At 40.6% G+C, this 25210-nt stretch overlaps 1 protein-coding gene across 2 annotated transcripts in view; it reads left to right on the top strand.

Annotated features, from left to right (window-relative positions):
• The window catches only part of exoc2 (exocyst complex component 2), a 138633-nt gene that overhangs the window by 14878 nt on the left and 98545 nt on the right, over positions 1 to 25210 (top strand). For both annotated transcript variants that reach the window (XM_061825769.1, XM_061825767.1), the window contains exons 2-4: positions 18700 to 18853; positions 21302 to 21478; positions 24695 to 24821. In XM_061825769.1, the coding sequence (XP_061681753.1) occupies positions 18736 to 18853; positions 21302 to 21478; positions 24695 to 24821 (422 nt within the window). In that variant the 5' untranslated portion in view covers positions 18700 to 18735. The remainder of the gene's footprint in view (positions 1 to 18699; positions 18854 to 21301; positions 21479 to 24694; positions 24822 to 25210) is intronic.

Here is a 25210-nt window from a genome sequence, read left to right as displayed (position 1 = left end):
AATAAATTGATTATGGTATTAGGTAACAACTACATACTTGGGTATAACAACAAAAGTTTTTTTAAGGTTTTGAGATTCCATCCCTAATCATACCTGCAACTTTATCTGCGGGCATGACTGACCACACCCATACATTTTTCAAACGTGAGTGACTGATCCACAGCCTTAAAACTCATGTCAAATCTCATCCACACCAGCGGTTTTGCCACCAAGGAGCTTTTTAACCACCTCGGTGAATGTGCCCTCTGTCTGGCGACTAGATCAGGGTTTACTCTCTCTCGCCTGAAGATAAGTCGGATACCCTTCAGCACGCCGATGACTAACCATTATAAGCGTTACAGAAAATGGAAGGATAGTTGGACGGACGGCTTTTTCCTTAAAGAGCCGATATTTTGGATATTCAGTCTGCATTATTCATTCCCACCTCCTGCCCCCAATCAGCAAAATTCCTATGGACCACGAGTGTGTGTGTGTTTATGTATTGCAGGGTTGCTGTAGCAACTCCAGAGACTATTCACCAGACCAGCTTCGGTCTATCATCTCTATCATCTTTGTTACATGACAATGGTCTAACAATGTGATGAAGAAGTTGGTACTTTTGGTATGAGAACAAAATAGTTATTTTCTGTGAACAGTTTTCTTTTGTTTTACAGTGACTTTGTAGTTAAACATCAGTCTCCTCTTCCTTTAAATGCTTCATTATGTTCACCATACAGTCGCTAACTTCATCTGTTTGCTTTTTAGTGCCTGCTAACACAATTTTTTTTAATGGAAAAGATTTTCAAAACACACGAATCCTAATACAAAATATAAAAAAACATAATATATAAAATACTCTGCACATTAAATGGTAACATCATTAAACCCACTCGTGTAATGCATTTCATTTAATACCGGCATTTTCCTGTACTTCACATACTGTAAATATTAGCTCACTCCACTCCCTGAGAAGGGTTGCGTCAGGAAGGGCATCCGGCGTAAAAATTGTGCCAAACATATATATGCGTTCATCTGAGATGACACGCTGTGGCGACCCCGAAAGGGACAAGCCGAAAGAAACACACACACACACACACACAGACGTCCCTAGAGTGACCAGCATCACTGGAAAAAAAAAGTCTTTTTTTTTTTTTTTTTGTCCTTCTTAAAGACCAAACCCTCAATACTTTTGAGAGCACACGCGTTTACAGGGTACGTTGACAACACTGGATCAGGGACAGAGATCTTCCCTCTTGGCGTAGATGAGAGATGAATTCGAATCACCTGATTTTCGGCCTCCGTGTACAAAAACCTGTGTAGCTCAGTCATGCCGGATGATATTCATAATACACATTTTTACCAAGGCACCATACAACCAGCCGCTTATCCTCACGAGGGTTGTGGGAGTGCTGGAGCCAATCCCAACTGTCATCGGGCAGTAGGCAGGGTACACCCTGAACTGGTTGCCCGCCAATCGGATGCCACATAGAGACAAACAGCCGCACTCACAATCACACCTAAGGGCAATTTAGACTCTCCAATTTCTGTGTTGTGGGAGGAAACCGTAGTGCCCGGAGAAAAACCATGCAGGCACAGGTAGAACATGCATACGTCACACAAGCGGGGCTGGGATTTGAACCCTGGTGTCAGATTTACACAGCCTCGGACATTTAAAATACAATTTCTCAAGGAAGGAAGACATGAGGAACTTCTGGCTCGCGAGCAGAACGTGGGATGTCTCTTTCACAATCTCCAACCCGTTCTAATCACATCTTCAAGAATCTTGATCACGCGGTCCGTATCACAATAAAGCAAATGTGACAAACAAAGCAAATGTGAGTCTTTGCGATGTTTTCATCATCCTCTCAAGATCGTCAGTCTTATATTGTCTTCTTCTGTTTCCTTGGCACCCAATGTAACTTGATTGTATCATATCGTTTAAGTACATCATAGCAAAAGTTTCCATGGCACCCAATGGGCCTCTTGATTGCATCACATTAACCAAAGAAGCATTAAAACAACCAAAAGAGCAAATATGAGATAACTTTGTATCCAATTAATCTAACATTTCCCTCCTGTTTATCTAATATTTGCTTAAATTCTCACCCAAAATTGACACTTCACTAGATTTTCGATTACTTTGATACGCTCAGAGGAAAAATGGTTGTTTATGGATCGTCATAACATCCGCGATCAGGAAACGGATCAGGCAATTCAGCTGGAATACTCCCTCATGATTTGTCCCAGCAAAGGATACATCTGCACCATTTTGTTCTCCATGGGTGAGATTGCTGTGGTAATCATTCAGTTTAGGCAAGAGTGCAGACAGAGAATATAGTAACAACCGCACAAAGTCAAAATAGCTGCGAAAACCGCAATACGGTTTAAAATAGGTGAGACGAATGATTTGTATTTGCCGAACACACCCATCCATTTGTCTCACATAGAGGTGTCAACACCAGAGTGCTCATTCATTCATCATACCGTCTAGGAACCTAAGGCCCTCTATAGCCCTGGTCAGACTACTGTCAGGAGCCATACGGTTCAGGATGAAGATGCAACATCACTCCCCAAAGAGAGCGCAGATACCATCTTTTTCAGCCAGGCACATGTCCATGGCTATTCGGTTTTGAAATGCCATTAAAAAAGTGGCTGCGAATTGTTCATGCACAGCATCGTCAGTTACCTCTGTGCCTTCGCAAAAAATCCAAGTAACCAGAGACGTAGCCCCAGAGGTGAAAGCCCAAAACATGGATTTATTCCTTCGTAAGAGGGGGTTTTAAAGGGACTTTGGTGGTGTTCAAAATGATTTGGAGGTCTTCACTCATTTTATACAACTGTCTGTTGCTGGTGTTTAGCGAATTCAGACGTTCCCCTAGATGGTATTCATTCACTATTTTCATCAGTCACCAAAGTGTCACAACTCATGTGCATCACATTATTCATCATATACGGTGAAGGAAATAAGTATCTGAACACCCTCCTATATTGCATGTTCTCCCACTTAGGAATCATAGAGGGTCTGAAATTTTCATCATAGGTGCATATCCACTGTGAGAGAGATCATCTAAAAAGAAAAATCCAGAAATCACAATGTATGATTTTTTTTTTTTCCAACAATTTATTTGTGTGATACAGCTGTAAATAAGTATTTGAACACCTGTCTATCAGCTAAAATTCTGACCCTCAAAGACCTGTTTGTCCGCTATTAAAGGTCCACCTCCACTCCTTATATTAACCTGAATCAGAAGCACCTGTATGAGGTGTTTAGCTGCATAAAGACACCTGTCCATTCCATACAATCAGTAAGATTCAAAGTTGTAACATGGCCAAGACCAAAGAGCTGTCCAAAGATAGCTGAGACAACATGGCGGTCAATCTCAATCGGAGAGGAGCCCCATGCAAAATATAACCTCGTAGGGTCGTAATGATCCGTAGAAAGGTGAGGAATCAGCCCAAGACTACACGACAGGACTTGGTCAGTGACCTGTGACCTGTCCATTTTCTTCACTGTACCACTTAATTTGACGAAGCACTGCTCCTTGTTCCACTGTCGGACTTGACCATGGAATGTTTATAAATTAAAATTTGGATCATCATTGCACGCATGAGAACCCATTTGTGGATCACTTAGGTTTTTCATGACAGGACAGCATTCTGACACCCTACAGATATCTCAAAAGCAGGAAGAATGTTACTATGGTTACGACCACTCCACAGCCTCCCATTTCGCGACCTCACCACATTAGGGTAGGCATTTCATCTAGGTGTCCCTATAGGTTTGGTGTCTTTAAATTTCTTCACTGTCTGTCAGCTATTTTGAGAAACTATAAATCTCCACCCAGCTTGCTGCCAGCCTTTTAGCTCACCTCTCCAGTCGGATCCTAGACTGAAATGACCTTTTTGGAATGTGCCTAATGAATCCAAGTCAACATATTTTTACAGCTGTGACTGTTTTCAACAAAACCTGAAATAGACATTCCCGCTTAGGCAAATACCAGTGCTTTTTATGCTTCTCACCAAGATCCAGTCTCCTGGTTCCACCAATGTGGTGTCCTGCTGACGTCGATACGTCAGGATGCTCTGTTGGAAAGAGTTCTATCCATTTTAAGAATGCATCTATTATGACCAAGCAACACTCTTTATTTCTCTCTCTGTCTCTCTCTAATTTTACTTTGTGTCAGGTAAATCCTGACGTTTGTTTGTGTCAGGTAAATCCAATTTGACATTCGTTAAATACCAAGTAATAAGGAGAGAAGATAGCTGTTTTCTGTTGCTTGAGCTCAAGGAAAACGAAGAAAAATGGCAATTCTTGAATATGTTCTAAAGCGGTATTCTTCAATCTCTTTTTATTAGATTTAGGAGGTCCCTACCAACGGTGACAAAGCTAAAAAAAAATTTTGATTAAAAAATCTTATCACAATTTGGCAAAACCAAGACCGTGCTTGTCACGAATGCTTCCTTTAGGTTGCAAAATGCTTTTTCTGCTTTAGCCCTCCATTTCAACAATGATATAATTTTCAAGTCTTCCTCATTTCATCATTTTATGTAATGGAGTTGTTAATTTGGCTAATTTAGTACCCATATTTGGTATTAATTTGTCAGTCCCAAAAATGAAATCATTTAATTTGTACGTGGCTTTGGAGCTTGTAAAATTTTTTTAACCTATTATTGCCAAATTTGGAGTTTCTTTTTGCTTTGTGCCCGTCCTCAGCCAGATGCTTTCAAAGAGCCACTGTCTTTCACGTTTCCTTATCAGGGGAAGCGATTGGTACATCTTTTAAATAAACCATGGAGTTCAGATTTTGACTCCAAATGTAAACCAAATTTGGCATTCTTTACCCACTGGGATTGAGAAAAATGCGTTACTTGTATCTATTATGGTGAATATTATTGCATCTGGTCCAAGGGAATTAAAGTGTCAGGGTCAGGCACGCAAGGCAGCTTATTTTGTATGTCCTGAGATGCAGTCGACACACTTCCCTTAAAGTTTTGTCCAAGTCCAGTCCCTCTGAGTTGGTAGTTATTCTGTGATGTCATGTCATATTGTGAAAGAGGCAGTTGGGAGTAGAGAGAGGAGGCACTCACCTTTCTGTTCTTAATTTTCAACTTTCCTTTGTTGTCATGATGTCAGTCATGTCTCATCATCTTTTCTATGAAACATTTCATTTTCTTTCCTTCAACTTTCTCTATTCCATGGTATTTTCGTCCAATATTCTATATACTCTTTTTTTTTTTTTAATTATTATTAGTACTTATTCTATTATATACTCTTGCAAGGTCGCTATTTTCTGGCTATTTAACTGACCAGTGAAATTGTGTTGGATATACATTTATATAAATATTAGTTGGATTTAATTTTTCCAACAAATTTTCAATCTTTACACTGAAGTGTGTCCCTAGGTTTTTTATTACAATATTTTCCCCCATTTTAGTCAGGAAGGCCATCCGGCGTAAAAGTTGTCAAACAAATATAAGCGTTCATCTGCGATGTCACACTGTGGCGCCCCCTAACGGGGCAAGCCGAAAGAAACTTAGTTTTTAGTCAATTTGGACCAGTCAACAACTCCTAATGAGTTCTAAATGGCTTTGTTCTGGGAGTTCTAAGTGGATTTGTTTCTATAACTCTTTCACGTGGAAAATTGTTGCCTTTATTTTACACAGTGGCATGTTAAAGGAGAAATCCAGTGGTTTGCATGAACAATGTATCCAATAGGTCATGTAATATGTAGTCTTATTTTGACAATGTGATGTTGCATTCTCTCTCATTTGTTTGTTGTGACCCGGTAGGTTTGTGTGTTTTAAGAAGATTTTTATCCACAATTATGAATTTTCAGGGGCGCTGCCATTTTCGCGAGTCACATGACTTACGTGCGCGGATGTGACGTGTAAGGTGCCGCACCAAAGGCTCGATTACATTGTGCCCAGCGCTGTTTTCTTGGATTTATCCTCATCTGATGAAGAAATAGCAGTATTGGTTGATCGGGATGATGGAGGAATACTTCCATACAGATTTGAACCTTTGGCTGTAAATAATGTTGAATATTCAGATGGTTCTTCGGGCGGAATGACGCAGGAGTCTGACTAGTTGGAGGCCTACGCGCGGGACGTAAGTGCACAAACAAAGGCCCCCGGAACTCTGGGCTGGCAGCCGTGGATGGTTCTTCGGATGGGTATGACGCGGAGTCTGACGAAGTTTAAGGTCGAAGCTCGGCTCGCGGCCTCCGCCGAACGCCAAGGCTTGGCTCGCGGCCCACCGCCGGAGGTTGCTTGTCAGACTCCGCGTCATTCCCGTCCAAATAAACATCCGCTGATGCCGGCCCGGAGCTCCAGGGTCCTTTGTTTACACACTTATGTCCTGGGCGTAGGCCTTCGAGTAGTCAGACTCCGGCGTAATTCCACCCGAAGAACCTTGCGACTATTCAACATTATTTACAGCCACAGGTTCAAATCTCTATGGAAGTATTCCTCCGTTATCCCGATCAACCGATACAGCTATTTCTTCATCAGATGGGGATAAATCCTAGAAATCAGCACTGGACACTATGTAATCGAGCCTTTGGTGCAGCACCTTACATGTCACATCTGCACACATAAGTCATGTGACTCGCGAAAATGGCAGCGCCCCTGAAAATTCGTAATTGTCGATAAAATATCTTCTCAAAACACTATTAAAGGAGAGATGATTTAACATCACATTGTCAAAATAGAGTACATATTACATGACCTATTGGATAAATTGCACATGCAAATCACTGGATTTCTCCTTTAAGTTTACAACTGAGACTATATCTAGTGGGATTCTCCTTTCACACAATTTTCTCTTGTACACACGGGTTAGGGGGTTTATGGAATTTATTGCAAAGCTATTTACACACAGAATTTAAGTGTGCTACAGGGCTCCGCCACCCTCAAATTACTTGCCATTGACTAGCATCCACAAGGTATAGTTGTGTCACCCTACACGCTTTAATGACTCTCCGTCATTTACTCTTTGAACCGGTTTCACATTTTTTGAACCAAATTGGACTCACCCTGTCGTCTTCCTTCTGTCTCTGGAGTCCGTCAACCGTCGGAAACCAGCTGGTGAGCCGCACACCAGTCCCGGAAAGGGTCTTTAGACTCAGAAAGAGTCTGGTATGGCTATGGTATTTCTGGTATTCAACGCACCAGCTGGAATCCTCAGGTGTCTTGGGATCCGGCTCGAAAGACCAAATTAATGTCAGGTTTACAAAGCCCTAGGATGTTTAAAATACAATTTCTCAAGGAAGGAAGACAAGAGAAACTTCTGTCTTGCTAGAAGAATGTGTGATGTGTCTTTCACAATCTCTAACTCGTTCTAATCACATCTCCATAAGTCATCATTTTTATTCCTTAGCGCGGTCCGCATCACAATAAAGCAAATGTGACAGACAAAGCAAATGTGACGAAAATAGCCAATGTGAGTCTTTACGATGTCTTCATCATCCTCTCGAGATCGTCAGTCTTTATGTTGTCTTCTGCATCACTCTCAGGTGTTTCCATGACACCCAATGTAACTTGATTGCATCACATTGTTTAGGTACATCATAGCAAAAGTTTCCATGGCACCCAATGGGCCTCTTAATTGCGTCACATTAAGCTAAGAAGCATTAAAAACAGCCAAAAGAGCAAATATGAGTTAACACCCGGTCTTCAGAACTGCGAGGCCAATGCTGCGCCACCCTGCCACTACAACCAATACAGCATCCTAAATACTTGAAACATTTACTTTGGTAAAATATGAGACCTTTAAAAAACAAATTAGATTTTTCTTGGTAGGCTCTGGACTAGATTAATGGAATTTGCATTCATTTCAGTAGGCAAAGATTATTATTATATTTTGTGATATTGTCACGGAATGACTCAATCTCTCAAGGGACCACTGCATTAGAATATAACATAATTATCCCTTCTATTATAATCTTTGGTAATAAATATTGCCATCTGTAAAAGGGTTTTAGTTGGGAATCTAACTTTTGCACTGGTCATACTGGTGCAACCAACTGAAAAAGTTGGAAGTTACGAAGCGAAAATTGTCCGTTATCCACTGTATGGCTGTCAAATAGGCATGACGTTCACTAGCAATGTCAATTCTTATCCCCAAGAAGCCCAATAGATGTTGTGTGAGGGAGGTCATGTGACTTTCTTGTCCTTTGATTGGTAAACAAGACTTAAACATCACTAGCACTTTAATTGGAATAACGCGAACAGCGTCAAATGCGGAAATCGAAGTCATAGTCTCCCACACACATTGATTCAAAAAAATAGATTCAGATTTAGAGATTTGTCATTGCAACAATTACAACAAGAAACAAGAAGATTAATAATTGATGATGATGAGGAGAGGTAGCAAGCAACTTTTACATCATCGTAATCCAATTTCTGGCTGCTCATTATGTCAGAACAGTGAGAAATGACCTGGTCCAAAAATCTTGTCAGATAGGCACTAACTGGACCGGTGATTCCCTAATGCTTGATGTATAGCGAGTTGTCAGGACAGAATCTAACAAATGATAATTGCACTCTATCTACCAGATGTGTAAATTCAATACTGTTAGCTGTGGATGTCAGTACCAATCCCAATTTCATCATGACCGGGGTCAAATCCCAGGCCCACCTGTGTGGAGTTTGCATGTTCTCCCTGTCCCTGTGTGTGTATTCTCACTCTGGTTTCCTTCCAGATCTCCAAAACATGCATGGTTGATTAATTGATGACTCTACTGTGCCTGTCGTTGTCAATGTGTGGGTGAATGGCTGTTTGTTGATATATGCCCTGCGATTGGCAGGCAACCAGTTCAGGATGCACCCCGCTTCCTGCCTGAAAATAGCTGGGATAGGGTCCAGCACTCTCGCGACCCTTGTGAGGATAAACAGCTCAGAAAATGCATGGGTGGAAGCAGAATAAAGTGGTTTAAATTACATAAGGTGGTGGAGGAGGTCGTTATGTGACTATTCTTCTTGCGGGCCCCCGAATGATGAGGTCCAGCCCTGGTTCAAACCAGCTTGGCATGACAACAACAGTGGGATAAGTGGCTCGTACATTAATGAAGAAGGGACCGAGCTGGCTGCGAGAACAAATGTGAATTGCAGAACACATTGACAACATTTCAAGTACTGTAATTTCTCTAGTATAATGCATCCTGAAGTATAATGCGTACCTCCAAAGTTGACCTAAAAAAAAAAAATCAGGAAAACCCTTCTACCAATGTACAATGCGCACCACCAATTTGCTGCTATCCACATGCTCAAAATATTAGGAATTATCTGTATTTCTATTTTGCTTGGTTTGTACTTTTGTTTGTACTTGTATTGTTTTTAAAAAAAACATCAGTACAACAATCATTAATAATAATCTTTGTGCATGTACTACTGCAGCTGTAATGTATACAGGTATACGGTGAAGGAAATAAGTATTTGAACACCCTGCTATATTGCAAGTTCTCCCACTTAGAAATCATCATATCTGAAATTTTTATCGTACGTACGTATCCACTGCGAGTGAGATCATCTAAAAAGAAAAATCCAGAAATCACAATGTATGTTTTTTTTTTTTTTAAATGATTTATGTGTGATACAGCTGCACATAAGCATACAGCTGCACATAAGCATTTGAACACCCAAGAAAACCAATGATAATATTTGGTACAGTAGCCTTTGTTTGCAATTACAGAGGTCAAATGTTTCCTGTAATTGTTCACCAGGTTTGCACACACTGCAGGAGGGATTTTTGGCCACTCCTCCACACAGATCTTCTCTAGATCAGACCGGGTTCTGGGCTGTCGCCGGGAAACACAGAGTTTCAGCTCCCTCCAAAGTTTTCCATTGGGTTTAGGTCTGGAGACTGGCTAGACCACGCCAGAACCTTGATATGCTTCTTACTGAGCCACTCCTTGGTTTGGTCATTGTCATGTTGAAAGACCCAGCTATGACCCATCTTCAATGCTCTGACTGAGGCAAAGAGGTTGTTCCCCACAATCTCACTATACATGGCTGCGGCCATGCTTCGCACTAAGGATGGTGTTCTAGGGATGGAACTCATCATTCGTCTTCATCCAAACACAGTTTGTGGAATTATGACCTGAAAGCGCCATTTTGGTCTCATCTGACCACAAAACTTTCTCCCATGACTTCTCTGTATCATCCAAATGGTCACTGGCAAACTTAAGACGGGCCTTGTTATGTATTGGTTTAAGCAGGGTAACCTTCTGTGCCATGCATGATTTCAAACCATGACGTCTTCATGTATTACCAACAGTCACCTTGGAAACGGTCCCAGCTCTTTTCAGGTCATTGGGCAAGTCCTGTTGTGTAGTCCTGGGCTGATTCCTCACCTTTCTAAGGATCATTGAGACCCCACGAGGCGATATCTTGCATGGGGCTCCACTTCAATTGAGATTGCCCATCATGTTTAGCTTCTTCCATTTTCTCATGATTGCTTCAACAGTGGACCTTTTTTCACCAAACTGCTTGGCAATTTCTCCCTAGCTCTTTCCAGCCGTGTGGAGTTGTACAATTTTGTCTCAGCTGTCTTTGGACAGCTCTTTGGTCTTGGCCATGTTACAAGTTTGAATCTTACTGATTGTATGGGGTAGACAGGTGTCTTTATGCAGCTAACGACCTCACACAGGTGCATCTGATTCAGGATAATACATGGAGTGGAGGTGGGCTTTTAAAGACGGACTAACAGGTCTTTGAGGGTCAGAATTGCAACTGATAGACTTGTGTTCAAATACTTATTTGCAGCTGTATCACACAAACACATTGTTAAAAAAATCATACATTGTGATTTTTGGATTTTTCTTTTTAGATGATCTCTCTCACAGTGGACATGCACCTACGATGACGATTTCAGACCCTCCATGATTTCTAAGTGGGAGAACTTAATATAATAATATATAAATATAGCAGTGTGTTCAAATACTTATTTTCTTCACTGTATACACAGGACACACTTCTCCTGGTCCCTGCAATTTCAGAGTAGAATCCCTCAACCAACTCAAATAAATGCTCAACGATGGCATAACATTTTATTCATACTGTTGATAATACAAATTACAGTCTTAAATAAATAAACTGTTTAACACTGTTTAATTTAAATATTTGCATTAAATAATTGTCCATAAAACATTTGTGCATAGTGCAGTTTATCTACTACGTTATACATCCTTGGCCAAGACTTCAAAAGAAGCATCTGACTCGTTTCCATTCTGAAAAATATCCATCGTAGCTATCTTTGGTACCATTGTCAAACTCATCATTGATGAATTGGTCTAGTTCTGGTGCTTCCTGCATTCATGAACATTGATCCCATCTTGCTCCCACAGCATGTCATCCTCTGTGCCATCCATGGCGTTTGTGAGAAAACATTTTTTGAATCCCAACAGTTTTGGTTCCGCAGTGCAGTCTTGCACCCGTTTGGCCACAATCTTTAGCAGCTCTTTGTAGTGTCAGGTCGCAATCAAAACGAAACCTCAAACTACGTAGAAATGAGTGTCATGGGCACTTTTAAAAAAAGCGAGCATTTCAATTGTGTGCGCCGTTCCGTTTTTTAAAAATAATCGTACGATCATAATACGTAGTTTAAACTCACATTTTTGTGCGTCCGGTTTGGCTGCATCATAGGTGGCAGTGATGGCACATTTAATTTAAAAGCGGCTGCACAACAAGCCCTTGTCGACATTTTTTGTCTTCATTTAAGTTAAAACAAACTCAGGGGCAGTCCTTTCTGTTTGGTGCAGTAGCAACAAATCTGCTATGCTAACGTTGGCAAAATGTAAAGCTTCCTACCCCCTCAAGAGGTCAGAGTTCAGGTTTTTGGTGCGCATTACCGTATATAAATCACAAGACATCGAATATCACATCAAAATATATGTATACATTTTTTTTATCACTCTATGTACCTGTATACAACTATACAATGTAATTGTATTTTTTATTTTTCATCCATTAGTTAATTTTTTAATTCTTCTTTTCCTTTCGGTTTGTCCCTTTCAGGGGTCGCAACAGCGTGTCCTCTCAGATGAACGCATATTTGTTACATTGTATCTTTGTAGACCGAGAGACAGCCTGTGACAGAGTACCAAGGAAGAAACTATGGTACTGCGTTGTGCAAGTCTGGTGTGGCGAAGAAATATATTCAAAATGTACAGGAGATGTATGAGGGTAGCAGAACAGCGGTGAGCTGTGCTGTTGGTCTCTCAGAAGAATTTAAGGTAGAGGTGGGACTGCATCAGGCTTCAGCGCTGAGCCCCTTCCTGTTTGCGGTAGTAATGGATAGGCTGACAGACGAGGTTAGACTGGATTCCCCTTGGACCAAGATGTTCGCAGATGATATTGTGATCTGCAGTGAAAGCAGGGAACAGGCGGAGGAACAATGAAAGATGGAGGTACGCCCTGGAAAAGGAGAGGAATGAAGATTAGCCAGAGTAAAACAGAGTATATCTGCGTGAATGAGAGGGGCGGAGGAGGAAGAGTGAAGCTCTAGGGAGAAGACATAGCGAAGGTGGACGACTTCAAATACTTGGGGTCAACAATACAGAGCAATGGAGAGTGTGGTAAGGAAGTGAAGAAACGGGTTCAAGTGGGGGGGGGACAGTTGGCAGAAGGTGTCTGGTGTTCTATGTGACAGAAGAGTATCCGCCAGGATTAAGGGCAAAATTTATAAAACAGTGGTGAGGCCAACCATGATGTAAGGATTAGAGACGATTGCCCTGAAGAAACAACAGGAAGCAGAACTTGAGTTAGCAGAAATAAAGATGCTAAGGTTCTCTCTTGGTTTGAACAGGTTGGATAGGATTAGAAATGAGCTCATTAGAGGGACAGCCAAAGTTTGTTCTTTTTGGAGAGAAGGAGAGAGAGAGCAGACTTCTATGGTTTGGACATGTTCAGAGGTGAGAGAGTGAGTATATTGGTAGAAGGGTGCTGAGGATGGAGCTGCCAGACAAAGAGCGATAGGAAGACCAAAGAAAATGTTGATGGATGTTGTGAAGGAGGACATGAGGAGAGTGGGTGTTGGAGAGGAGGATGCATTAGATAGGCTTAAATGGAAAAAGATGACACGCTGCGTGCACCGATGGCGGATTTAAGCATTGCACAGATGGCGGATTTAAGCATTACGAGGTGGAGGTGGGCTGGTGGGGATTGGGTGTCAGGGAACTAAACCAATAACAACACTTAAAAATGCCAAAGTGAGCGGGCTAACTAACTTTTTTTTGGAAGGGCTTTTGAGTTTTGACCAAGAAATATTGATTCACTAGCATTGCGAACTTCGCTACATCCTATTTAAATATTGGTGAGGTTGTAAACGGGTAGTGTGAACCCATTGCCGGCCATGATCAATGATTGGTTCGGGTGCCAGGAGAGAGTAGAGGAAGTTGGGCACCCTCAAGGGGGATAGTGGTGGTAGTGATGATAGGAGGGGTTGGTCTGCGTGCACGTGTGTGTGTTTTGTGTTTGCGTGTGTATGTGCGTGCGTTTGTATTCCTGTCTTTGTGTGGACCAACCCTTGACAAAAAACCTTTGATGTGAGGATATTTTGCTTTGTGAGGACATTTCTGCTGGTCCTCACAAAGATAATGCTTAGATGAGCTCAATTAGTCCTAATAAATGTTCTGTAAAAGTTTCATAAAATGTCCTCTGAGAGCCAGAAACCTCAGAACGCATGAGTACACACATGTCCCCTGTGGCATCTTTGGGTACCACAGGCGAAATTCAATCCAATTTTCTGATTGGTCAAGGCCAGGGAATTTTCTGATTGATTGTTTCAGTCATGTGACCTCAAAGCCCCATTGAATTTAGGCTGCACAACGAGGAAATGAGACAGACAGCACATTTCAACTCAATAAAAGCTGCAAAATAAACCATTTGTCAAGTATTATAACTCATTATCTTATACATTTTATATAAAAAATTGTCATATTACTTAATATTACTGTCGACTATAATGTAATATAATATTGCAAGTGTGAGTCATTAAATACTATTGAGATAGATAGACAGACAGACATGTAAAAACCAAAACCCTCTTTGAAAGTCACATATTAGACTTAGTAATCTCTAAGAATGTTATCAATTTATGTGTTGGCATTCAGGACTTTGCCATTTCTGTGTGTTTTTGTTCTTTAAATTACAAATTCTCTCAAATATTCAGCCAACCTGTGTGTCTTAGTATGGAAAAGGTACTAAAATAAGAGGCCCAGCACCAAGTCTATGCAGACCACAGCTGCATCACAAACTGGGAAATGTAAAATGTCATGGATTCTGTAGCTCCTATTAAAAGACACCTTTGAGTTAGTTTGTAATAAAATGTAGGTGCACTATGATCGTAAAGGCTTTTAAATCAAAGTGTAAGAAAAACAAATTGTGAGGGTCAGTACTACTTCTATATGAACTCGCTTGTAACAGGACCTCTGATGAGAGAGGACAAGGGGGTTTTCTAGTTTGCACTTTTTTTTTTAATTGTGATATATTGTGATATTTTTGTTTTGGGTAGCTATCTGTAACCGTTTTTTGAAGGATAATTCTCAGTATCTCATGAATGCATTGACCTAGAGGCCTGAAAAGGAGATGGTGCATGGACACATCATGCGCGATGAGTGTTCTGAATTGCGAATGTGTGTGAGGTTCCCGAGTATGAAGGTCAATATCACTCGGCCCGTTTTTCAAGTGTAATTCTCAATGTCTCATAAATGCATTGAGCTAGAGGCCTGAAAATTGAGATTGTGCATCGACACATCATGCACGATGAGTGTTCCGAATTGCAAACACGTGTGACCTTCCCGAGTATAAGAGTCTTTTTTTAAAGTGTAATTCTCAATATCTCATGAACGTATTGAGCTATAGGCCTTAAACTTCAGGTTGTTGACATATCATGCTTGAGTGTTCTTAATTGCAAACGTGTGTGACCTTGCCAATTATGAAGCTCAATGTCATTAGGCCTGTTTATTTTAAGCGTAATTCTCTATATCTCATGAACGTATTGAACTAGAGGCCTGAAAATTAAGATCATGTTTGATGAGTGTTCCGAATTGCGAACGCGTGTGACCATCCCGACCATGAAGGTCAACATCACTAGGCCCGTTTTTAAGCGTAATTCTCAATATCTCATGAACACATTGAACTAGAGGCTTGAAAATTGAGATTGTGCATTGACGCATCATGCACGATGAGAGTATAAAAGGTCACCGCCATGAAAGGTCCCCGCCACTGAGCCCTTTTTTAAAGTGTAATTCTCAATATCTCATGAACGTATTGAGGTATAGGCCTGAAACTTGAGATTGTGCATCGACATATCATGCGCGTTGAGTGTTCTGAATTACAAACCCATGTGACCTTGCCAGTATGAAGGTCAACGTCACTAGGCCCGTTTTTTAAGCGTAATTCTTAATATCTCATGAACGCATTGAGCTAAATTCAGTAGTAGAGATTGTGCATCGACATATCATGTGCGTTGAGTGTTCCGAATTGTGAATGCGTATGTTTCAGGGATTAATTGAGTTTCAGTACTTTATATATATATAGTTTTTGAATTGAACTTCTTGAAGGGAAATAAATGTTTTTGTGCTATTTTTCAAAATCTTATCGTATTATTGAAACAGCTCTGGCCATTGAAATAATATTATTATTATTCAGGGATGAGATCCTGCCCCAAGTGGAGGAGTTCAAGTATCTTGGGGTCTTGTTCTCGAGTGAGGGAATAATGGAGCGGGAGATCGACAGATGGATTGGTGCAGGATCTGCAGTGATGCGGACTTTGTGGTGTCCGTTGTGGTAAAGAAGGAGCAAAGCCAAAAGGCGAAGCTCTCAATTTACCAGTTGATCTCACGTTCCTTTCCTCACCTATGGGTACAAGCTGTGGGTCATGACCAAAGGATCAAGATCCCGGATACAGGTGGCCGAAATGTGTTTCCTCCGCTTAGAGATAGCGTGAGAAGCTCGGTCATCCAGGAGAGACTCAGTGTTGAGCCGCTGCTCCTCCGGATTGAGAGAAGACAGATGAGGTGGCTGGGGCATCCGATTCGAATGGCTCCTGGACGCCTCCCTGGTGAGTTGTTCCGGGCATGTCCCACCAGAAAGAGACCCTAGGGAGGACTCAGGACACGCTGGAGAGACTGTCTCTCAGCTGGGCTGGGAACTCCTCGGGATCCCTCCGGAAGAGCTGGAAAATGTGGCTGGGGAAAGAGAGTCTGGGTATCCCTGCTGATACTACTTCCCCCGCGACCTGACCCAGAGAAGCGGTAGAAAATGGATGGATGGATTATTCTTCTTATTATTCTGAAATAGCCTGTGGTTAAGGGAGGAATTGTATTTCAGGATTTTTTTTTATAGAATCGAATAGACTCTCATTGCACTGGTGGTGCAGTAAAATTTGGGCATGCTCTCCAAGAGCTGCAGGTTGTTAGAGTGTTGTCCTCATCGTTTTGAGAACCGGCCCCACCTGTGTGGGGTTTGCATGTTCTCCCCGTGTCTATCTGGGTTTTCTCCGGGCACTCGAGTTTTCTCCCACATCCCAAAAACATGCAGACTCCAAATTGCCCCTTGATGTGATTGTGAGTCCGACTGTTGTCTGTTTCTATGTGCATTGCGATTGGCTGGCAACCAGTTCAGGGTATCCCCTACTTCCTGCCCAATCATAGCTTGAATAAACTCAGCATTCCTGGCTCAGAAAATGGATGGATGGATGCCAACAGTGAGGCATGGTGATGTCAGAATGACAGTCTTGGACTGCTTCCTGCCTCAGGACCTGGACAATTTGCTATAATTGATGGAACAATGAATTCTGCTGTGTACCAGAAAATCCGGAAGGAGAATGTCCGGCCATCAGTTCATGCCCTCGAATACAAGCACTGTTGGATTATGCAGTAGCACACTGATCTGAAACACACTAGCAAATCCACCTCTGATTTATAAAATTAAAAAAAAAAAAAAAAAAAAAAAGTGCCGGTGACAGCCAAATATACATTCTAAAATAAATATTGTTTTGAAAACTACATATAATATTAGAAGAGAACATCTCAGAATCGAGTGAAGTGACCGGGGTAATATTACCCTATCGTTTCAAGCCATATTTAGATGATATGGGGATCACGTCTAACTAACAACAGACTCCCCGACAGACGGATGAGGAACCCGATGAAATATTCAAAATGACAGGCCTATATTGTTTGATTTCGTAAATCTTATATATGTAGCATACTCAGCAGGACCCTTTCCGGGCGAAGTAACTACTTCAGGGGTGCCCAGACACTGGTGGCTGGTGAAGGGGAGCTCCTCTCTCCTCCCCGCTTGATCAGCCTCCATGCCGGGCCCCCGCCAAGCAACAATAACATCGGCCCCCGCACATTGACACATTTAGCACCCCTAACTTACGTACATTATAAAGTTATTGTAACACAGATCTTTTGTTACATTCTGAGAGAAGGATTACGTCACTGGACGCAGACGGAGCTTTTTATTATTGCTGCTTTCGAAGAAGTTTTTTTAGTTTGGTGACTGTACGTCTAGATAGCTTGTGTTCCACACTACTTAACTGTCTTTGTACTTCTATTTTGTTATTGTTTTGTGTTGTATTGTGTGTGATTAAATTGTCTGAAACACAATACAAGAACTTTGTTATATGTTGCCAGTTTGATCAAGGGGATTTTTTTCTAAATTATCACATAACATATGCTATAAACTGGGAGACAAATTAGTCCCCCCCCAACTATTATTTTTTTAATAGCTCTATACACACCTACCTGTCATTTAGAACCCACAAAGCTCTGTGCAATCCATTTTTCACGACGAACCGGGTGTTTTGGAAAAGTGTGAAGAGTGAATCCATCCTCCTGAGTGTTTGAGCAAAATCCAGCCAAACAACGAGCCAGCATTTTGGCTAACACGCTGAAAAAAAAAACAGGTAATTTCTCGCCAGTACAATAGGTATTACCCAATATAAACACTCGACCCCGCTACTGCAAAAAAAGTCACTTCCTGGTTCTTCCTCAACACAAAATCTTCGAGATTTTCCCTGGCATGAGATAAAAAAGAAGATAAACAGCAACATTCTTACTTGCTGTGATAAAAAACAGATGGGTTCATTCCGGATGATTGTTTTTGGTCAAAAACATCATAAATTTTCTGTTTTAGCTGTCAGTGGGTTTTAGAGTAGCCAGGTCAAAGTCTGGATTTAAATTCACTTCAGATGCTGTGGTCTGGGCAGTTCATGCTCGAAAACTCAAATATGGCAGAGTTGAAACAATTCTCCAAAGAAGAGTGGGACAAAATTCCTCCAGAGTGATGCGTAAAAAGTCATCACCAGTTATCGCAAATGCTCGATTTCAGTTTTTGCTGCCAAAGGTGGGTCGACCCATTATTCTGTTCAGGAGGCAATTGCTTTTTCACAGTGGGTCAGAAAGATTTGGATTTTTTTGGTGCCTTAATAAATTAAAATGTAGTTTGAAAACTGCATGTTCTATTTACTTGGGTTGTCTCTGAGTGATATTAAAATTGGTTTGATGATTTAAAACCTGTTTGTGATAGATATGGAAAGAAAAAAAACCGAAATCAGGAGCAGGGCAAACACCTTTTCCATGGCACTTTACCTTGGGCAGACGCATGATTCTCGTTGAAAATGTCATCATATAATGGATATGAATCATATGGTTACTTATTTTGTTTGTCTACTGTTTGTGTATTGGGTTTTTTTTTGTCTTTTTTCAGGTTTTGGTCAGCCGAGTGTTCTTGCCCACGACCTCCATGTCTCGTCCCCGTCCACCCCCACTTGTCACCGGCATCTCACCCAAAGAGGGTGCGTCCTGGACCAAAGTCACTATTCGTGGTGAAAATTTGGGCACAGGGTCAGCTGATCTCATTGGTAATATATTTCTTACTATATAAGAAGCTATAGTTTATTTTGGCACAATATGTATTCAGTTTTTTGTTTTTTCAGAAAAAAAACATCAATTATGTACTGTATATATATTGGCCCTATATACAATTACATGAGTTTAAGGTTCATGTGTTGCATACATAAATCCAATTTTGAGTCACTGAAGTTCAGATTTGTATTTTTGAATTGAATCATGTACACACCACAAACATGAAAATCACATCATATCCCATTTATGTAGTGTTCCTAAATTTTAGTACACAGCATTCTTCACCACCAGTCAAAATCTCAAATGGATTTTATGACCAACTCATAAATACAATCTTTGAGAATGAATCATTCACTTAATGTTATATTTAAAAAATAATTATATTTCACATTTTGATTCTCAATGTTTGCCTAGAAAGCCCATCTGTCAGAGACTATGCCCGATCACGTATGTCCTTCGGGGCTGGTACGAACAAACTGGTTATGTACAAATGTGTTTGCGAAGGAACAGTACAGGGGAAGGAAATGGTGGGCCAATGGACATTTTCAGAGTTCTATGGGCAAGATGTACATTATGTTACAGTGAGTCACAGTTTTGCCTTCAAGTGCAGTCACTCACATTTGAAAAATGTTCGGGTGTGGTCAGTCATGCCCGCAGATCTAAAATTGTGGGTGTGATTAGGGATGGAATCTCAAGACCTTAAAATAACTTACTGAGTTGTTGTACCAGAGTATGTAGTTGTTACCTAATACCATAATCCTAATTTATAGACACTGCAAAGACAGACAGACATTTTTAAAGAGGTCAATAGACATTCAATTTCAAAACTAAATATCATTTTATTTCATCATGATGTATTGTTATCATCTAGCGTAATTTACGGCGGTATTTGTCAATCCATTGATGAAAGGTAGCAGTAGATCTATATCTTCCTCAAGCATGTAGACGGGAAAAGTTTTCAACATTAAGATAACGCGGTACCACGGGAGAAAATGACCGTTCGCATTTAGATATATGGACAGACTAGTCTGTTTGAACACAGATCAAGCTAAAGTAAATCACAACTTCAAATTTATTAAAGTTAGATACTAAACATTACCTGTGTTATATTCCAGAAATGTTTTCAGTGTAACAGAATTTCCTTTGATATGGCTCATGATGTTGATGACTTTTGATGTAAATGCGCTCGCAGTATGTGAAGAAGCTGCGAACATGTGCTTTTGGCATAACTTCCGTACATGCTCAGTAAGATTAACTTGCATTTTCACCTGTTTCCGGGTGAATACTGATTGTTTCGGATCAGGCTTGTTTTGTTTCCAACGTTTATGAAATAAGCACGTAAATTAATGTCAAGACCAACGTTCCCTCTAATTTTTTACGTCTGAAAAAACACACTAACCCCGTGAGCACCCGCTTTAAACACTGCAAGCAACATCAGACATATGCACTATGGTCAAGTCATTGTCATCCACTGAAGTTACATGGCTCATTCAAAGATTCAGAATACAGCATTTACGTTCCTGTCAGAACATTTTTAAGAACAATTTTGTGTTTTTTCAAACTTACAATGAAAAAGTCAACAAATAAAAAAATATATTGCTAACCAAGCCAAGTATGAACTATAAATTTGAAACTTTGCTTCCAACTTTGTTTCATTTATTTATATTTTAACCCACAACGTTATCCTCGTCTTTTCCTTGGTGTTAAACTGGATTATTGCTTACAGAATATATTTGGCAATGCATGTTGAAAGTTGAATGATGCTCCCAAACAGTTTTAAGGTTATTATGTTGCCTCTTATATTTGAAATACAGAATTAGCTTTTTGTGCACTGCATTGTCTGTGCTTTCATCCTCGATCTGGCTGTGCCAAGGGGGTAATTTTAACATTATACAACATCTCATCCTGTACTTTCTACTTTGGCTTCAGACGAGACCTTTTTAACTAAAATAAGAGAATCTCGTTTAGTTTCACCAGTTTTTCTTCTATTATTCACATACCCCAACATTCATTAAAGCAACAGCACTTATTTTATTTTTTTACTTTTACCATTGTTATCGACGTTGCTCTACGTTGGCCAGACTGTGTTGCTAACTAAAGCACTGGTGGTGTGTGGTGTTTGTAATTATGTGTACCCTTTAAGAGCAGAGTGGGGCAGTGTCAGGTAAACTAGGAAGTAGAAGCAGGCTGTGCAGCAGCTCATTTCCGTGTATCGTGGTTCACTGCGTTGGATTGTTTTTCATGTGCCCATTACACAAAATATGCGCTGTCTTTCAATATTGATGTATTTCCATGAGTAAAAAAATTCTTGCGCATGCTTTCTCGTGTTTCGACTGTTCAGATTTCCGACAGCGATGGCGCGCGGGCACCTATGCACCTGTCAAATCACAGTGACTGAAGTGTCCAAATTGTTTTCAAGATGATGTCTCTCTTTGTTCCTTTAGGTCTGTCAATATGTGGTCATAACTGCCTGCTAACAGCAGAGTGGATGTCAGCCAGCAAAATAGTGTGTCGGGTGGGGCCAGCAAAAGACGACAAGGGAGAGATCATTGTCACAACCAAGTCTGGAGGTCTTGGGACCTCCACAGTTTCATTCAAATTGCTTAAACCGGAAAGGATTGGTAAGCAAAAAAACTCATCTTCAGCTAAGATTACGACTATAATTTCTCACATTCCGCGACCCTTGTGAGGATAAGCGGCAAATAAAATTGATGGATGGATAATGCACATCTCCCCACCCACAAACACATGCGCACACAATTGTCAAAGGTAAATAGTGTGCATTATACAGTGAAGAAAATAAGTATTTGAACACCCTGCTATATTGCATGTTCTCCCACTTAGAAGTCATGTAAGGGTCTGAAATTTTCTTCGTAGGTGCATGTCCACTGTGAGAGAGATAATTTAAAAGAAAAATCCAGAAATTACAATCTGATTTTTTTAACGATTTATTTGTTTGATACAGCTGCAAATAAGTATTTGAAGACCCGTCTATCAGCTAGAATTCTGACCCACAAAGACCAGTTAGTCTGCCTTTAAAACTCCACCTCCACTCCATGTATTATCCTGAATCAGATGCACCTGTGTGAGGTTATTAGCTGCATAGAGACACCTGTCCACCCCATGCAATCAGTAAGATTCAAACTTGTAACATGGCCAAGACCAAAGAGCTTTCCAAAGACACCAGAAACAAAATTGTACAACTCCACAAGGCTGGAAAGGGCTCCGGAGATATTGGCCAGCAGCTTGGTGAAAAAAGGTCCACTGTTGGAGGAATCATTAGAAAATGGAAGAAGGTAAACATGACAGTCAATCTCAATCGGAGTGGAGCCCCATGCATGATATCACCTCGTGGGGTCTCAATGATCCTTAGAAATGTGAGGATTCAACCCAGAACTACACGACAGGACTATGCCTATGACCTGAAAAGAGCTGGGACCAACGTTTCCAAGGTGAGTGTTGGTTATACACTAAGATGTCATGGTTTGAAATCATGCATGGCATGGAAGGTTCTCCTGCTTAAACCAGCACATGTCAAGGCCTTTTTTAAGTTTTCCAATGGCCATTTGGATGATACAGAGGAGTCATGGGAGAAAGTTTTGTGGTCAGAGACCAAAATGGAACTTTTTGGTCATAGTTCCACTCATCGTGTTTGGAGGAAGATTAATGCTGAGTTCCATCCCAAGAACACTATCCCAACTGTGAAGCATGGCTGTGGTATTATCATGCTTTGGGGGTGTTCTTCTGTACATGGGACTGGATGACTTCACTGTATTAAGGAGAGGATGACCGCAGCCATGTATTGTGAGATTTTGGGGAACAATCTCTTTCCCTCAGTCAGAACATTGATGATGGGTTGTGCCAGGGTCTTTCAACATGACAATGACCCGAAGCACACAGCCAGGAAAACCAAGGAGTGGCTCCGTAAGAAGCATGTCAAGCTTCTGGTGTAGGTTTCTGGATTTTTCTTTTTAGAGTATCTCTCTCACAGTGGACATGCACCTACGAAATGTCAGACCCCTCACTGATTTCTAAGTGTGAGAACTTGCAATACATAGCAGGTTGTTCAAATACTTATTTTCTTCACTGTACATGGCTAAAAAGGGGGGGGGGGGTCCCACCATCTTGAGGTTATGAAAACGGTGCAGCCTACACTTTCATTCCAATATGTCAGGGGTACCTATGCCTGAATATCTTTAAAATTGTGGTCATACGTTTACATTCCCAGGAAGAGTTTATTTTAATGACTGAACAACTCCCATCATTGATTTATTAATGGTTGATTAAAGATTTTTGATAATGTTGTACTGAAATGATTGAGAGTTCAGTTTAAATCCCATTAAAATAAAATTATTTTTGCTTTGCCTTGCAGTTCATTTTCTTGAAAGAATTGTAACCATCTCACAAATTTTGCTTGTTAAATCACATGAGCACAGGTGTGTGTTTTCTTATTTACTAAATAAAAGATTTCGGCTGTGTAATTTCAAACAAAGAGCAAGTATATCCTGTAATTTCCAGTGCACCTGCTAATAAGCCTCACCCAGTACATTTGTAAAGGAAATACCATTTGGTACATAAATAAGCCGCAAGTGCCCACATGGAAACCCACATTAAAACACATAATATTTACAAAGATGGTACACAGAGAGTTTTCAAAGTTTTAATAACTTAGCTTAGCTTAACATAGCAAAAACACGGTAGCACAAACTGGTTGTAAAAAAAAAAAAAAAACATCAGTTAAAAAAAAAAAAAAAACAGCTGTGGCAGCCACACAGTGGCAACACGGTAGGACAGCACTAACAGGCCCGGTTTAAAAAAAACATACCGAAATCACGAAGACACTGCGGTAACACAGCAGCAACACACTAGGTTTCGCGGCCATAATGGGGCTGGTTTGGAAAAAAAAAAAAAAAATACCGGTAAAAAGTACTGACACACAACAGCAACACACCAGCAAGAAGCTAGTGCGCCGCTAATGGTTGAAGAAAAAAAACACCAGTAAAAAAATCACTGAGACACAGCAACACGCTAGCACAGCGCTATCTCTAGCGCAGTGCTAACAGGTCTGGGGAAAAAAAAACATACCAGTAAAACTTCTGCGCCACATTGAATCAAGTCTCACTCTTACCTTTTCCGCTCGAGTGCCCCCTTGCAGCCGTTAAAAAAAATGCACAAATGCACAAATTAGCTGCATCACCCCGCACAAGCTGTGGGGTTGAAAGCATGTGAAAAAAGTCGCGCTTTATAGGTCGGAAATTACGGTTTAAGAATTGTGTTCAAATTACTTAACTACGGAAAAAAACATTTGAAAAAAATACAAATAATAATGTTTCCATGTTATGGACATATGCAAAATCATGCTTTGTAAACCTGCATTCTACGTTGGTTGAAGGGTGTTCCAGAGTTTGTAGGTGAACTTTGGGGGTATGTAATATACATGGGTCAACATTATACATGGGTAACCACAAGACAGTGCTGTTTTTATGTAAAATGTAAATGCCATCAACAATTATTTTCTGGAAGTTTGAATATACCAATCAAACCAATGTTCCATCTCCTGCGGAAATAAAACATTTTTAGTAAGTTCTGCTGACTATCAATTTCACACTTTGGTATTACAGTATAAAAGAATGCTTTCTTGTTAATCAATTTAATTTCGCTCACTTTCATAATCATTCATTACATTTCGTTTTTGTTATATCAATTGTACTTCTGTTGTTTCTCCCATGTTTGCCAATTTTATTGCAAGAAAAGTCATGAATAACAAGGGCAACTCATTTCTGTGATTACAATTTTGTGTTCTTGGTGTTGAGATGACTGACTTGTCCTGCTTCCAGGTATTTTGGACCAGTCGGCTGTGTGGGTAGATGAACTAAACTACTACGACATGAGGACAGACCGCAACAAAAGCATTTCACCTCTCTCCCTCAGACCCAACAATCCGCTGGGTATCGAGATCGACAAGTATGGACCGTGAACACACTAATGCACACGTAGCATAATTCCTATGTTGTAAGCACAGCACACATGCTCATTCAGTCTTGTTTTACATCGTGAGAGAAACATGTTATCCCACTTATACAGCTTTTGAAGTATGTTGCCAACATGTCAGCTTCTGCTGACAGCTACACATGGAGTGAAAACGGAATAAATCTGTGCAAAGCTGTCAATCAAAGGGAGGGCTTTGTTGTTGTTTGACAGGCACACATGCACAAGCAGACGCACACACTTGCGTTGTCTTTAAGTCATTGGTGCTGCTTTCCATAAGTCAAACAGGTACAGTAGGATGCAAGTGTTTACCTGCATTTGGTTCTGTTTTTAATTTCTTTTATACTGTGTTGTATGGTTTAGAG

This window comes from Syngnathoides biaculeatus, chromosome 7 (assembly GCF_019802595.1).
Source record: "Syngnathoides biaculeatus isolate LvHL_M chromosome 7, ASM1980259v1, whole genome shotgun sequence".
Lineage (NCBI taxonomy): Eukaryota > Metazoa > Chordata > Actinopteri > Syngnathiformes > Syngnathidae > Syngnathoides > Syngnathoides biaculeatus.
This window is presented reverse-complemented; position numbering and strand designations above follow the sequence as displayed.